This window comes from Phalaenopsis equestris, unplaced genomic scaffold, assembly GCF_001263595.1.
Source record: "Phalaenopsis equestris unplaced genomic scaffold, ASM126359v1 Scaffold000546, whole genome shotgun sequence".
Classification (NCBI taxonomy): domain Eukaryota; kingdom Viridiplantae; phylum Streptophyta; class Magnoliopsida; order Asparagales; family Orchidaceae; genus Phalaenopsis; species Phalaenopsis equestris.
Window position 1 is genome coordinate 330,103 of NW_018164986.1, and position 17,894 is coordinate 347,996.

A 17,894-nucleotide genomic window follows, 5' to 3' on the forward strand; every position below is an offset into this window, starting at 1 on the left:
TATATATATATATATATATTATATTTTGCATGATGCCAAATCCTATTCTGAACCAAAGAAACTTTTCTTAAAAATTTTCTAACTACATGCTTATATAGTTTTGTTGAAAGAATGGTTCAAAATCTTATTTGTATATTCACATCCTGGGCTTAAATAGGGTATTACAATGTCTTACAAATAAACTACTAAGCCTATTTTACCAATAGGATTCTAGATAAGATCCAATTCTTAACACTCCCCCTCAAGAGGGGCACAAGATATCCACTAACACTTATTTTGTCACATAACCTACACAAATCTAATGAACTAAGTCCTTTAGTGAGGCAGTAACTTATTTTGTCACATAACCTAGACAAATCTAATGAACAAGTCCTTTGGTGAGGCAGTCATCAACTTGCTCTCTTGCTACATGACTTAGCCCCAGTAGCCTGTTAGTCAGTTTTTCCTTGATGAATCTTTACATATCTGGTTCTATCGTGTTGCACCGGGTTGTTGTCAACTTGCTCTCTAGCTACATGACTTAGCCCCAATAGCCTGTTAGTCAGTTTTTCCTTGATGAATCTCCACATATCTGGTTCTATCGTGTTGCACCGGGTTGTTGGCAAACCTAATTGCAGACTTGTTGTCACTCCACGACTTCATTTAAGTTCTTTGGTCCACCATGAGCTCGATCAACAAGGCTCTCAGCCACATCATCTCAGCAAATCCTAAGGCCATGGCCTTGCACTTTGCCTCTGTTGTTTACCTCATTACTATAGAATGTTTATTGGAGGTGAATATTCTGTCATTTGCACAACTTGCCAACTCAGGGTCACAAAAGCCGCCCTAAATGTCTACATGCACATTCTTCTTGAAGATCAACCCCTTCCCTAGTGTACTCTCAAGTACCTCAAATTTGATGCACTGCATCCATATTGCTCTTCCTTAGATTATTCATGTAGTGGCTCGCCAGGCTCACTGCAAAAGTGATGTCGGGTCAAGTGTGACACGGATAGATCAGACGACCCACTAACCTCGGTACCCCTGACGATCAATCAGTTCCCTTGCCTCTGCACTCAACTTGGCCATCTGGTCAATTGGAGAGACTACAAGTTTGCACCCCAACATGTCCGTTTCTGTGGGAATATCTAATACATACTTTCTCTGGGATAAGACCATCCCCTCAGGTCCACAGGCCACTTCATTCTCAAGAAAATATCTGAGTAGTTCAAGATCCTTCACCTCAAATTCATTACTGAATCTTACCTTTTGTTGGACAATCTATCATCCTCATATACAACTAGTGGTGTGACCAGCTGTTAGAAGAACACTGTATGGTCTGTTGATATCCCATACCAGTCGTAGTCTTTCTAAACTTTTCAAATCAGGCTCAAGGTGACCGCTTCAAGTCTACTTTGAGACATTCATTGCAATCATCATGCTTCGGGCAACACACTTTGCCCACTATCTGGACTGTATCGAATCTCCGCTTCAAGTCATACAGTGACTCTCTGAGCCTACACACTTTGCCCACTATCTGGACTGTATCGAATCTTGGTGGTATCTCTATATATACTTCATCCAAGAACTCATCATGAAGAAATTCAATCTTCATATCAAGTTGGTGTAACATTTATCCACAATTTACTGCAAGAGAAATAAGTATCCTTACTGGGCTCATCTTTGCTACTGATGTGAAAGTTTCATCATAGTCAATGACATATGTCTGACTGTACCCTTTTGCCACCAGTCATGTCTTCTACTGCTCCACCTTTTCTTTTGGGTTTTGCTTCACTGTAAAGATTTACCTACAAACACTTGGTTATAGAGACAATGTCCAAAAATGCAATGAATGTTCTATGTAAATATGATATGTTAGAATATGAAACAAAGTTAATATTGTCATGTTCCTACCCAAAACGATCAGGAGGATGTCCCGCATTGCTGCGAGAGGTCCTTAAAGATGACGGGTTAAGGGAATGAGAAATCATATCACTTGGGAGTTTGGAGTAGTAGGTGAATGGTGTAGGTGTTTCAAGAGTCGAAAAAAATCGGGACAAGGGACTAGCTGGCACAAGTGGCACTCTTATCTCATTTCGCTTCCTTTTTCGTGTATACATCTTCAGGCTGAATCTCACCATCTCTGAGTTCACTCTCCTATTTTTTCAGTTCCTCAACTGATTTCTTGCACATCACAAGACAATGCATTGCTCTCCCACGTGTACCATCGTCTCACCATTGTTACTCACTCCGCCTTACATTATATTTTCAGTATCTGGCGAGTCACTGAAGGGTAAGTTCACTTCCTGGGTGTGGTTCGATTCAAACTCTCTAAATGACATATTCATACTCATAAAAAATCTTTTTTCTATCGGGCTGCAACAGACATAGCTCTTATGAGTAGCAGAATAACCTTCGAACACACATTTCACAGCTCTGGAATCCAGTTTCTCTACTGATGGTCTGTTTTCTTTCACAATACATACACATTCAAACACCTTCAATGAGAGGATCGCACTATTTTCATCTTTTAACATCTAACGATGAGACTTCTAATCTGACACCTTCAATGACATTCTGTTGATCAATTGAGCAACTTTCAAAACTGTTTGCCCCTATAAGTGCTTTGAGACATTCATTGCGATCATCATGCTTCGGACAACCTCTAGAAGGTGTTTATTCTTCCTCTTTGCTACTTTATTTTGTGTCGGTGTGCTTTGATATTTGGTTTGATGTTGTATTCCCCAAGCTAACAAGTTTTCCCCAAATATTTTATTGGTATATTATATTTCATTATTAGACCTCAATACTTTCACTATTTCACCATATTGAGTTTGGATTGCCTTGTTGATGTCCTTAAAGCAAAAAAACACATTACATTTATTTTTCATCAAATATAACCAAGTAATTCGAGAAAAAAAAATCAATAAATGTGATAAAATATAGATATAAATATTTATAGAACTGGTAAAACTTGGTCCCCAAATATCATAATGAATCAAGTAAAAAACATCAGAACTCCTATTCCCAGAACTGACATAAGAGCTCTTAGTAATCTTGCCAAACTCGAAAACATCATAAACAAGCTTTTGTTTATTTGTTCTTTTCATACAAAAAAAGATACAACCGGCTCAATAAAATAAAATAAGAGTGTCTCATGCTTCTGTGATGTAACAACAATCCTCCACAGTCTTCCCAGACTCTTCTACTTCATCAGTCTCTACTCTAGATGTCAACGCTGAGTCCATCCCCTCCCGGTCTAGGTACCAGAGTCCATTTTGCCAAGTTTCACTCTCAAGTGTCCGACTCATCTTTTTCTCTTGGAAGATCACCTTAGGGATATCAAAAGAAACAACACATTTTAGCTGAAGAATAATGACACTAATGGATAAAAGTTTCACAGGAAAATGAGCATGTAAAATATTATACGAAGTCATATAGTTGGTACCCATCACTGTACCCTTATCAACTGCATGTTGTGTTGTACCATTAGCAGTCTGATGTTCTATGTTACTGTCAGGGGTGTATAAGAAGAAAACTTTCTAGCAATACATATCACATGTTGAGATGTACCAGGGTCTACTATCCATTATGATGATTCTGTGATGGAAATAGAGTTAAGACATGTGTAGCACAAGTACCTTTGTTAGAGTGAGCAAAAGTGACAATGTTATCCCTTAATGATGACCGGCTAGAAAAATCCTCAATCACATCTTTTGCAGCTTTCTACTTCCTCTTCTACAACTCTAGACACTCATGATTTTCATTGGAAAAAAAAAACCAGACCTGTCTTTACGCCTCTGCTATCATCAAATTACCCAATAGCCGCCTTTTCTACCCTTTCGACCACCACGACAACGACCACGACCACGACCTCTACCTTGTCCATCACCTTGTCCACCTCCACCGGTCTCTCTCTCCTTAGGTGACCTAGAATAGGTTTTGCTCAGATGCCCGACTTCATCGTAGTTGTAGCACTTGCGAGTTTCCCCCTAGACACCTGAGCTCAAGGCAACCAACGTTAATCGAACACCTGGAAACCCACTCAGCTCAGAGTGTAACTTCATGTGACTCTCCACTTGTATCATTGTAGCAATGGCCTTATCAAATGAAGGGATAGCCAACTGAGCTAGTAGGACTAATCTTCTTTATCAAAGGCTAAGTTCAGATGGGCCAGAAATTGCATAGTCCTCCTTTGTGTAAAGATCTCCCATTTCCTGCACTCTGGGTCATCACAACTAAACATCGGTGAGATTTGATAAAGACCTGTCCTGTGCAGCTCTAGTTCTATGGCATATTCCTGAATCGATCTATCACCTTGTACCACTACTTTTATCTCACATTGAATCGAAAACACCCTCTTGTGGTTCTTCGTCACAGCAAAAATCCTCTTGAGCTTTGGTCAGATGTCCCTCATCTTTCGAATGTCATCTATTGAGGATGCATTTGATGAAACCATCGAGTTGAGGAGCCATGTGTAGATTAAGGCACGTGTGGTTCTCCACATTCCTCTCAGCACTTTTACTCTTTGGTTTGTCCCCGGTAAGTTATCCCTCTAGTTTCATCCCTACTAGAGCAGCCTCAACCCGATGCGAGCAGCTCAAATACGTGGTCGGTCCATCATGCTTCAGCTTCACATGAGGGAGATATAGCTTCCTGTATCGAATCACATGCTAAGGTAGTGGCTCCTGTCGAGACGCCAACTCCTTGTATGAGTCTGATCAAGACCTTCAGAATTTTAGAATTTATATTTCCCAAAAGTTCCACTCCTTTATCTACTACACTATTTTCGTTTCCAGTCATCTTCAATCACAAGACTACACCTCCCCTCTTCGAAGAAACCTGTAAACCCATTTTTGAGAAATTTAATGAATTTCGAGGACTGAAAATGTACCTAAATTTTTGCACCTCTCAGATTTCAATTGAAATAATTTTATTAAATTCTACACGAAAAGTCGATCAATTCCATATAAAGCAATGTATGTAAATTATAAACGGGTTGAGAAATATAAAATTTTAAAGTTATAATTTTAATTAATTTAATTAAAACCTGATTAATCCTTAATCCCTTCTGAATCTCACGCGTGTTCACTCATGCACCCCTTTTATTTTCTATGTGGTTGAAAAGGGCTCTAGAGCCTTCGAAATTTCTCTCCCCCTCTCGATTTCGTTCGCAAGCTCTTCCTCCCTCTTAGATTTGCTCGACAGAGGAATTCTCGCAAGCTTCTATGCGGCTCTGCACTGTTGCAGAGTCGCGATCGACAACTGGTGGCCTGCAGAGTGTCACAATCTGCATTTAAGGGCTTTAGGGTATTTTTGGTGAGTATGAAACCCTAGTTCATACTATTTTCAAAGTTTCGTTTTCCTGCTCTTCCATTTTGAGTTTTGCTTCATTTTTTTTGCCTTCTTCCTTTCCGGTAGCCGTTTGAGGCGCTGATCTTGTGTTGAAAATATCGAATGTGGTTTGCGAGCATACTATTTTCAAAGTTTCATTTTCTTGCTCTTACTTCCATTTTGAGTTTTGCTTCATTTTTTTTTGCCTTCTTCCTTTCCGGTAGCCGTTAGAGGCGCCGATCTTGTGTTGAAAATATCGAATGTGGTTTGCGAGCTCCGTAAGGTATTCTGGCATGAATTCAGCGATGGAAAGAGAAGTTTGAGAAGATAAGAAGAGAGAAGAAGATTTGACCGCTTTGGGGAAGAGTTGGCTGCCGTGAAGGTTGTATGGTATCTTTTACTGGTTAAATTACTTTATGAGCCATGATACCTTTAAATCCTAAATTAATTGCGGATTCTAGGTTATTTACCAGGGCGGCAGGCTCGAGGTGAGAGTGTGGGCATTCATTGTAAACCAACCCGGTAAATTTTAAGTAAATTAATCCTAAGTTAAGAAGATTAATTTGATTAACATAAATTACTTGAGTCTTAAATTTTAATATTATGTTTTATGGGTTATTATTCTTAACATAAAAGTCACCAGAACTTCCAACTAACTGTTGAAGATTAAAAATTTAGTGTGATAACTGAGGTGAGTAATTGCATTTTTAATTTTCAGTAATATTCTTTATTTCAGATTGTATGTTTAAATCCATATATGCCCTAATTTAATTAGGTTCTTCATATTGTATGAAAGATATGCTTTAAAGACTTGTATGAGATGTGTTATATTTATTATACGTATTATATGAAAGATAGACATGTTAGGAAACATATATATATGATAAGCATGATAAAAAATGATATGCATGTTCTTAGTAAGAGATATGCATGAGATAGCACATGATATAAGAGATTTGCATGAGATAGAGATATACATGATATGAGACTTATGTATGATGAATAATTGCACAACATATTAAAAATGCATGTTAATAGATGTATAAAGATGTCTCAGACTAATGTATGTACGAGAATGAAATAGCTTATATGTGAATGCTTGCATGTGCATGATTAGGAGAAGATTTCATCCATAATGGTAAGGGCAGGGGATGCTAGTGTATCCACGCGCGTTGTGTTTTTCTACCACCCAGACAATTATGATGGTTAGTTCACTAACAATTGTGCCGGCGGGAAAATATCGGTTAGGGGCGAGTAAATCAGAGCTTACCTCCCCAGAGAATTATAGTGTTTATATTACTAACTGCTGTGGTGACGAGATAATATCGGTCAAGGGCATGTAAGGGAATTTCCACCCTACACAATTGCGATGTGTAGATCACTAACCGCTCTGTCGATGGGAGCCGACGGAGCAATATTAGCCAAGGTTGTGTTAAGTTTATTAACAGTAATCCTCATAGAGACAGATGTGTATGTAAAATATAAAGTAAAAGTATAGTTAAAGTAAATGTTATAAAAGATTGAGTATTTTCATTTAGAAATGGTTATTGATGCATTTATTAACATATATCAAATTGCTTATAAACATATATCAAGTTTCTTATAGATATATATTAGATTGCTTATAAAAATATAAAGTACCAACATATTATATGTTTTCTTGTAGACACTGATACTTATTGTACTCTTTTTCTTGGATTTACTGTAATTTAGTTGTGATTGCTTCTCGGTTATCTTTAGATAACTTATATTGTTTTAACATGATGAATAGAAGAGGAACAAATGTATACAAGATGCGAGAATAAAAAAAAAGGTATAAATTCTTACATCTTAAGTTTTATTGATTTCTTTAGTCGTTTTTATATGTTTTGTTTTGGATATTGAATTGTTAGTAATAAATAGAATAATAGAGTTATACTTTTCACCGTCTAATCGTACGCTTCAGTTTTGGTTAATTCCAAGTTCCGGGTCGGGTCTTACAAAACCCTTCATCAATTTGAAGTCCTTCGCTTTAGTTTCTACTGTTTATTTCGAAGCCGCTTCTCTGGTTTTGCAGCAGGAGCAGAATCCCAACACAAAAAAAAAAAAAAACTTTGGTTGTTCCTCGACGCTCTACCCCCAATGTCTCCTCTTCCTCATCTTGCAAATCGAACCACAGAGGACTCCCAAAACCATCGCCCTTTCTCTGGTTTAGCAGTGAGTTCTAGATCACACGCACAGGGAACTCCAATCCCGATTATCTCTTGTTTTTCGCTGCGATCTTGTCGGTGCATTCTCAATTAGCTTTGCAACCTCCCTCGTGACTGTATCATGAAGCTTAAGCTGCAACCTCCACCCCCCCGCTCTTGCTATCGCATCGCTTCAGTTGCTTCCCGAGTCACGATTCCATCGTTCTAGTTGCGGCCTGAGGTGGCTGCTTCGGCTAGCTATGTGAGGACACGAAGTGGAAGGAAGAGAAGTGATGAGGACTAGGTTAAGCTCTGATACCACTTTGAAAGAATTGTTCAAAATCTTATCTGTATATTCATATCATGGACTTAAATAGAGTATTTCAATATTTTAAAAATAAACCCCTAGACTTTTTATTATTTTCTTCTAGAAATGATTATTGATGCATTTATTAACATATATCAAATTGCTTAAAAACATATATCATGTTGCTTATAAACATATATTAGATTACTTATAAAAGTATGGAAGACCAATATATTATATATTTTCTTATAGTCACTCATACTTATTGTACTCTTTTTCTTGGATTACTGTAATTTAGTTGTGTGATTGCCCCTGTGTTATCTTTAGATAACTTATATTGTTTTAACAAGATGAATAGAAGAGGAGCAAATGTATACAAGATGCGAGAATAAAAAAAGAAATATATAAATTTTTACATATTAAGTTTTTTTTTTCTTTAGTTGCTTTTATATGTTTTGTTTTGAATATTGAATTGTTAGTAACAAATAGAATAACATAGTGATACTTTTCACCGTTCGACCATATGTTCCAGTCTTGGTTAAATCCAAGCTCTGGGTCGGGTCTTACAAAACCCTTCATCAATTTGAAGTCCTTTGCTTTAGCTTCTACTTTTTTTACTGATGTTGCTTCTCTTGTTTTGCAGCAGGAGCAGGATCCCAACACAAAAAAAAGAAACTTTGGTTGTTCCTCGCTGCTCTACCCTCGATATCTCCTCTTCCTCATCTCGCAAATCCAGCCATAGAGGACTCCCAAAACCATCGCCCCTTCTCTGGTTCAGCAATGAGTACCAGATCGCACATAAAGGGAACTCCAATTCCGACTATCTCATGTTCCTCGTCGCGATCTCGTCGGTGCATTCTCATTCAACTTTGCAACCTCCCTCATGACTGTATCATGAAGCTTAAGCCACCCCCCCTGCTCTAGTGATCTCGTCGCTTCAGTTGTTTCCCGAGTCACGATTCCATTGCTCTAGTTGCGGCCCGAGGTGACCGCTTCGTCTAGCTATGCGAGGACATGAAGAGGAAGGAAGAGAAGTGATGGGGATTATGTTAAGCTCTGATATAAATTTGAAAGAATTGTTCAAAACCTTATATGTATATTCATATCATGGACTTAAATAGAGTATTTCAATATTTTACAAATAAACCCTTAGTGTTCTTCAATATTATCTTCTAGAAATGGTTATTGATGCATTTATTAGCATATATCAAATTGCTTATAAACATATATCAGGTTGGTTATAAGGATATATTAGATTGCTTATAAAAATATGAAGGACCAATATATTATATGTTTTTTTTAGACACTCACATATTTTACTCTTTTTTTTTATTACTGTAATTTAGTTGTGTGATTGCACTTGAGTTATCTTTAGATAACTTATATTATTTTAACGAGATGAATAGAAGAGGAGCAAATATATACAGGAGGCGAGAACAACAAGAAAGGTATGAATCTTTACATATTAAGTTTTATTGTTTTCTTTAGTCGCTTTTATATGTTTTGTTTTAGATATTGAATTGTTAGTAATAAATAGAATAATAGAGTTATACTTTTCACCGTCTGACCGTATGTTTTAGTATTGGTTAATTCCAAGCTCGGGACCGGGTCTTACAAAACTTTTCATCAATTTGAAGTCCTTCGCTTTAGCTTCTATTGTTTATACCGAAGCCGTTTCTCTGGTTTTGCAGCAAGAGCAGGATCTTAACACAAAAAAAAACTATGGTTGTTCCTCACAGCTCTACCCATGATGTCTCCTCTTTCTCATTTCGCAAATCCGGCCAGAGAGGACTCCCAAAACCATTGCCCCTTCTCTGGTTTAGCAGTGAGTCCTAGATCGCATACACAGGGAACTCCAATCCCGACTATCTCCTGTTCCTCACTGAGATCTCGTTGGTGCATTCTCAGTTAGCTTTGCAATCTCCCTTATGACTATATCATGAAGCTTAAGCCGCAATCTCCCTTGCTCCAGTGATCCCGTTGCTTCAGTTGCTGCCCGAATCACGATTCCATTGCTCTAGTTTCGAGCTGAGGTAGCCGCTTCGTCTAGCTATGCAAGGACACGAAGAGGAAGGAAGAGAAGTGATGGGAACTAGGTTAAGCTCTGATACCACTTTGAAAGAGTTGTTCAAAACCTTTTCTGTATATTGATATCATGGACTTAAATAGAATATTTCAATATTTTATTAATAAACCCTTAGACTTCTTCAATATTATCTTCTAGAAATGGTTATTGATGCATTTATTAACATATATCAAATTGCTTATAAACATATATCAAGTTGCTTATAAACATATATTAGATTACTTATAAAAATATGAAGGACCAGCATATTATATGTTTTCTTATAGACACTGATACATATTGTACTCTTTTTCTTGGATTATTGTAATTTAGTTGTGATTGCTTTTGGGTTATTTTTAAATAACCTATATTGTTTTAACAAGATGAATAGAAAAGGAGCAAATGCATACAAGAGGCGAGAATAAAAAAAAAGGTATAAATTTTTAAATCTTAAGTTTTATTGATTTCTTTAGTTGTTTTTATATGTTTTGTTTTGGATATTGAATTGTTAGTAATAAATAGAATAATAGAGTTATACTTTTCACCATCTGATCGTATGTTTCAGTCTTGGTTAATTCCAAGCTCCGGGTCGGGTCTTACAAAACCCTTCATAAATTTGAAGTCCTTCGCTTTAGTTTCTACTGTTTATACTGAAGCTGCTTCTCTGGTTTTGCTGCAGGAGCAAGATCCCAACACAAAAAAAATAAAACTTTGGTTGTTCCTCGTCGCTCTACTCCCCAATGTCTCCTCTTCCTCATCTCGCAAATCCAGCCGCAGAGGACTCCCAAAACCATCACCCTTTCTTTGGTTTAGCAGTGAGTCCCAGATCTCACACACAGGGAACTCCAATCCCAACTATCTCCTGTTCCTCGCTATGATCTCGTCGGTGCATTCTCAGTTAGCCATGCAACATCTTTCGTGACTGTATCATGAAGCTTAAGCCGCGGTCCCCCCCTCCCTCCAACGCTCTAGCTATCCTGTCGCTTAAGTTGCTGCCCGAGTCACGATTCCATTATTTTTGATATTGAATTGTTAGTAATAAATAGAATAATATAGTTATACTTTTCACCGTCTGACCGTGTGTTTCAGTATTGGTTAATTCCAAGCTCGGGACCGGGTCTTACAAAACCTTTCATACAAAACTTTTCATCAATTTGAAGTCCTTCGCTTTAGCTTCTATTGTTTATACCGAAGCCGTTTCTCTGGTTTTTCGTTTCTCTGGTTTTGCAGCAAGAGCAGGATCCCAACACAAAAAAAAAACTTTGGTTGTTCCTCATAACTCTACCCATGATGTCTCCTTATTCTCATCTTGCAAATCCGGCCATAGAGGACTCCCAAAACCATCGCCCCTTCTCTGGTTTAGCAGTGAGTCCCATATCGCATACACAAGGAACTCCAATCCCGACTATCTTCTGTTCCTCACTGAGATCTCGTCGGTGCATTCTCAGTTAGCTTTGCAATCTCCCTTATGACTATATCATGAAGCTTAAGCCGCAATCTCCCTCGCTCCAGTGATCCCGTTGCTTCAGTTGCTGCCCGAATCACGATTCCATTGCTCTAGTTTCGAGCTGAGGTAGCCGCTTCGTCTAGCTATGCAAGGACACGAAGAGGAAGGAAGAGAAGTGATGGGAACTAGGTTAAGCTCTGATACCACTTTGAAAGAGTTGTTCAAAACCTTTTCTGTATATTGATATCATGGACTTAAATAGAATATTTCAATATTTTATTAATAAACCCTTAGACTTCTTCAATATTATCTTCTAGAAATGGTTATTGATGCATTTATTAACATATATCAAATTGCTTATAAACATATATCAAGTTGCTTATAAACATATATTAATTACTTATAAAAATATGAATGACCAGCATATTATATGTTTTCTTATAAACACTGATACATATTGTACTCTTTTTCTTCGATTACTGTAATTTAGTTGTGATTGCTTCTGGATTATCTTTAAATAACTTATATTGTTTTAACAAGATGAATAGAAGAGGAGCAAATGCATACAAGAGGCGAGAATAAATAAAAAGGTATAAATTTTTAAATCTGAAGTTTTATTGATTTCTTTAGTTGTTTTTATATGTTTTGTTTTGGATATTGAATTGTTAGTAATAAATAGAATAATAGAGTTATACTTTTCACCGTCTAATCGTACGCTTCAGTTTTGGTTAATTCCTTCAGTCTTGGTTAATTCCAAGCTCAAACCCTTCATAAATTTGAAGTCCTTCGCTTTAGTTTCTATTGTTTATACCGAAGCTGCTTCTCTGGTTTTGCTGCAGGAGCAGGACCCCAACACAAAAAAATAAAACTTTGGTTGTTCCTCGTTGCTCTACTCCCCAATGTCTCCTCTTCCTCATCTCGCAAATCCATCCGCAGAGGACTCCCAAAACCATCACCCTTTCTCTAGTTTAGCAGTGAGTCCTAGATCTCACACACAGGGAACTCCAATCCCAACTATCTCCTGTTCCTCGCTATGATCTCGTCGGTGCATTCTCAGTTAGCCATGCAACCTCTTTCGTGACTGTATCATGAAGCTTAAGCCGCGTTCCCCCCCTCCCTCCAACGCTCTAGCTATCATGTCGCTTAAGTTGCTGCCCGAGTCACGATTCCATTGCTCTAGTTGCGGCCCGAGGTGGTCGCTTCTTCTTAGTATGCGAGGCGAAGAGGAAGGAAGAGAAGTGATGGGACTAGGTTAAGCTTTGATACCACTTTGACAGAATTGTTCAAAACCTTATCGGTATATTCATTTCATGGACTTAAATAGAGTATTGCAATATTTAACAAATAAATCCCTAGACTTCATCAATATTATCTTCTTACAAATAGGATCCTAAATAAGGTTAATTTCTCAACAAGTTCCCTTTTAAAATGTCGTGAAGCAGATATTTCATGATGATATATTGGTTCCTTTAGGACACTATCCCAATTCTATAAGCTAAAAATATTTAGTGGTAATTTGAATTGTTTATTATTTAAGATTACGCCATGGATTTTTGCTTTGGTTTTCAGTCAAAAGTTTCCTGTTATGTTAGTTTTTCATAATGTGATATCTACATATTGTGTCGTCTGTTCGTCTCCATTTTTTCATGAACCATAGTTGGTGTATTGTCTGAGATGGATGTAGGCTGCAGCATACCATGTTTTCTGGAATGTATAACTGTGTATTAGCTATGGTACTTGTTTACCAAGGAAAGTAATCCAATAATGATGATGACTAAGTGATATTTGTCATGTTTCTTATCAACAATGTATGTTATGATGTCTATCTCACATGGTGGATGTGCACCCTTTGAGATCATTGATACTATCACCCTGTAAATAATAAAACGAACAACAATTGGAAGATAATGGCCTTGCTCCTATGTGTTTTCCATACTCATGCATAAGTTGTGGCTCCCATATTTTGTCTTATGAAATTAGTTTATGAAATTGGCTGTAAGCATACAATGGATTGTGTGGTTGTCTCATCATCCATCCTGACGTACCTCATCTCCACCCAAAAAATAAAGAAAAAACTCCGGGTAGATGAAGGGCGAATGTCGATGGGGAACTTCTTCCCTCCCATTTATTAGCGTAGGAGTGATTACCAGGGATGAGTGAGGAAGATGCTTACATGGTTTTTGTGGGACATACTTTGATCATTGGAACTGTCTAGGTGGAGCTTAAGGCTATTCTTTCCATGAAGTGTATCATTGAGCCTTTACGGCTTTAAGAGAAGGGGATCATTGTGGAAGGTGAGAGCAACAAGATTATCAACTTCATTGGGGAGACTATAGGGGAAAGCTTGCCAAGCCCGACCGTAGGAGGGATCAGAATTGGCATTCCTTACTCTATTTAGGCAGGTAGTTTTTCACTTCATCACCAGAGATTGCACAGGGCTGCCTATCACTGTTCACAGCTTGCTATATGGGATAATTTTGCCTTGAAATATGCAAATCAGAACCATTATTTTTTTTTTCTCTTGTTAAAGATGAAAATGACATATTTTATACATACATAGTTGTGTATCTGCTCCTTTTTTGTACTTATTGCTTTGTTTGTACTTGTTGCTTTGTAGTTGAATTCAAAATGCAAACTTTCAAGGATAGAGTGGTCAAGAGGTATGATGGTGATATTTTAAAAAATGTGTAGGGCATGAGGCTCAAAGCTCACGATTCTTGTACTTTTCTTCCCTCTTTTATGGAACAGCTTGTTTCCATGATTCAACCACCTATGACCTTCCAAGTCACAATGGGACATCTTAACTACTTCCTTAGGTAAATCCCTTAGAAGAGTTATGTGCACACTGATCAAATTAACCTTGAATCATAGCAATATCCATCTCTTCATCACTCAAAGTGTCGAAATGTTACATTCATGGTACTTGATAGAGGAGGTTAAAAGTGCCAAGGTAATTAGGATGACCTTGAGTACATGTCTTTGGCGTCTATGATTCTTTGATTGATAAAAGCATTATAGCATATAATTTGATTATATGATCTTAACCTATGATTATGAGCAGAATCTGATATAGAAACATGCAGAATCATGTTAATCTCAAAATTTATCTCATTTTACTGAAGTTTACTGCTTTGTATAGAACCAAGCTGTTTCAATTTTCCTACAATGTTATCATCTTTAGTTTTTTTCATGAATAAACTTTCATAAATGATGTTTAAAATTGTTTGCTTGTCAATCATAGCATCATGATACCGGTGTTATCAAAGCGCAAAGCACACTGCAATGCACAAGGCTTAATTTCTATGTCAAGCACACTGCGAAGCAGTGCTTTTATTAATTAAAATGCCAATAAGTTATAGAAAACTATTAATGTAAAAATACCTATTAACAATTATAAAATATAAAGTATGAATTCAAAGTTAATATAAAAAAGATAAGAACATCGTGCAATACATAACTTGAAGGGAAATATTGAGGGTGAACCTACAAAATAAAATTTCGAACAAATTCTAATAGTTTGCTGCAATAATTATAAACTTAAAAATTTTAAAAAAAATCTTATAAATCAAAACAAATTCTAAGTTTTAAAACATAAATAAACTAATAAGGTCTCAAATTTCATAAAACAAGCTAAACCAATTAAGTAGACCTTTATTCTCTCTAACTAAAGTGTGAACTGGACTGACTGGTTTGCTTGAATGGGTTAAATCTCACTCCAACGAAGTGAAGAGGGTACACTTCGTTTCAGTTTGTACGTCAAGCGTGCTTTTTAAAAACATTGCATGATGCTGATGTGCTTATAAATGGTCATATTTATATTTTAAATACTGTTATTACTTTCAGGTGCTGCGGCAAGTGCATCACTGGGAGAAAATTCAGCAAGATGTGTGGAAGAAACGCTTCAAAGTTGCAATTCATTCAATTTATGTTTCCAAAGAAATAATTTTGCACTCTTTTCAGATTTATTTGCATCCGTTACTTTTAAAGCACAACTTGGGAATTTCCAGCGGTTTTTTTTAGATCTTACAAAATTTGATGCTCGACTAGATTTCCCTTCAGGCGCCACATTTCTATATGGTGCTGTGTCTCTAGCTAAGAAATTTTACAATTCTCAGAAGCCTGATGCATTAGTAATCCGTGCTATATGCCCAGATTTGAGGGTTTCTCTTCAGCAACAGGTAGATATCTCCCTCCTCTCTATTACACTGCTTTGTGTACGGATGGACTTATGCTTGATGTCTATGTATGTGATTGCATGAATTCTCCTGAAATAAATGTCTGATCTTAACTCTAGAGATAGTTTGTGTTACGTGCACCAACATTAAAGAATAAACTATGACATGACTGATATTCGTTTGAAGTGCATTTTATTTATTATTGTTTCTGTGAATCATTAAAATTTAACCATAGAAATAGAATTTACTAAGCGTTAGTTTAGTCTTGAGTATTTGCATTTTATCAAGCATATCTATTTGCTGAGACTTGTCCATATGTTTTCCAATTAACTTGTAGTTTTCTTTATTTTAATGGCAATCTATATGCAGGCTATTGTTTAGATTGCTATTAAATGAATAATAGTTCTTGTTTGGAACATAAAGATCTCTATCTGATTTAGTAATACTTTTTTCATCTGAAATGTGAATCTTATGCTCCCCAGTGACTGAATTAGTATATAATTCAGCTTGGTCCCACTGAATTCGTATCCATATCAATGGCGTGATCTACCCTAAAATTAAATTTGGATCATGGTGCCATCTTTGTGGAATGCTTGAACAGTAATTGTGGGCTGTATGAGTTTGAAAGTGTCTAACCATGAGTCAATCTCAACTTGATTAGCCCAAATCAGCATTACCAATTATATCAATTTCTTTCTCAAATGAAACTATGTCGTTCACACGGGAAAACCTTAGTTGGAGTTGCTCAACAAGTAGTTGAACTGGCCTCCAAGGTTTGGCCGCTCAGTGGAACATGTTGGTAGTCTTCATTGTTGTTGAAGTGGACATGTTTGTAAATAATTCATTCCAAAAGTGCAAAAAGTCTCTCATTTCTTTCAAATGTTATCCTCAGCTATTTTACGGTGCATTTTTTTATGAATGTTTTCTTAAAGGGTATTTGACACTTTACAAATTTTATAAGTGGACCTAGGTTCAATTCCTTGGGGGGCAATATTCCTTGTTCTCAATGTATCTATCATTCATAAACGTCTGTTGTCTCTTGCTGATGATGTAAATGTTGCTCGTTGATGATGTTGTGTTGTAGCATATTACCAACACCCAATGCTTTTTGTTGGTGACATTGCTCATTAGTAATGATATATTGCCCCTTGTTGCTGACCTGTGTTGTTGATTGCTGATGCTAATATTTTGATTGGTGCTGAAGTTTAGTACTGCTTGCAATCTTTTGCACGTTTTACATTGTTGCACTAATTATTTGCTTTCTTCCTTTCTATTATTTTAAGGTTGTCACTGATGGCATGTTGCCGCTTATCATTATATCTACAAGTTGTTGCTTATGGCACCATTTAGAGACATTGTTTTTTGCAAGGGTGCTACCTATGAAATTTAGAAGAACTTCCTTAGAGGAAAAACCTTCTTATTTTCTCATTGAACTAATACAAGCAAATAACAAATATATATAATGCTTATACTAACCCTCATATGATTGGAGTGAAAATTCAAATCATCATGATGAGTAGGAAAAAGTATATATAATAATGGATTATTGAAGGGAGGATAATTTGTTTCCCTCAAATGTAGCAGCTGACCTATGGTTTCCTAAATCATGGATGGGCCCATGTGGTCCACAAATATGCATATCAACACCCCCTTAAGTTGGGTTGTATATGTCATACATCTCAAACTTGTTGTTGAGATTACTAAAGTGGTGCCAAATAAGAGATTTGATATGAATGTCAGCAATCTGATACTGAGTTCGAATATAACTTAGTTGGACAACCCATTCATTGACCTTCTCAGAGATGGAGTGCCTATTAATCTCTATATGTTTGGTTCAACTATGTTGTACAAAAGTCTTTGAAATGTCAATGGATGATTAATTTTTAGTGAACATCTTAATAGTGTTTTTGTTATATATGTGTAGTTCCACAATTAATTTTTTTAGCGACATCCCTTCACAAATTCTTAGGGACAAGGCACGATATTCACGTTTTGCACTACTTGCCACCACGGCTTGATTTTTACTTCTCCAATTAACCAGATTATCCCATACAAATGAACAGTAACCCGTGATAGATCTTCTACCAGTCAGTTCTCTGCTCAGCTAGCATCAATATAGAACTCAATGTCACGGTTCTTAGTCTTCTTGAATATCAATTCACGTACTGGAATCATCTTTAAATACCTCAAGATTTGAATGACCGCTTCTAAATAATCTTCATTTGGATCATTGTTCATGTTGACTCACTAGAAAAAAAAATGTCAACTCTTGTATGTGACATATAATTAAATATCTTCAGAAGTTTTTGATATGTTCCTTTTTCAACTTTGGTGTTATCTTCTTTTTTGTACGCTCGTCGATTGGGATCCATAGGAGTTATTCCTGCCTCCTTTAATAAGTCAATGATATATTTTCTCT

General features: G+C 36.6%; 1 protein-coding gene across 1 annotated transcript in view; it reads left to right on the plus strand.

Annotated features, from left to right (window-relative positions):
- The window catches only part of LOC110029087 (protein TRIGALACTOSYLDIACYLGLYCEROL 4, chloroplastic), a gene marked incomplete at its 3' end in the record, with an annotated part of 36,875 nt that extends 21,397 nt beyond the window's left edge, over positions 1 to 15,478 (plus strand). The window contains 1 exon segment of the mRNA XM_020731211.1: positions 15,144 to 15,478. Within this exon segment, the coding sequence (XP_020586870.1) occupies positions 15,144 to 15,478 (335 nt within the window).
- Positions 15,479 to 17,894: the final 2,416 nt, after the last annotated feature.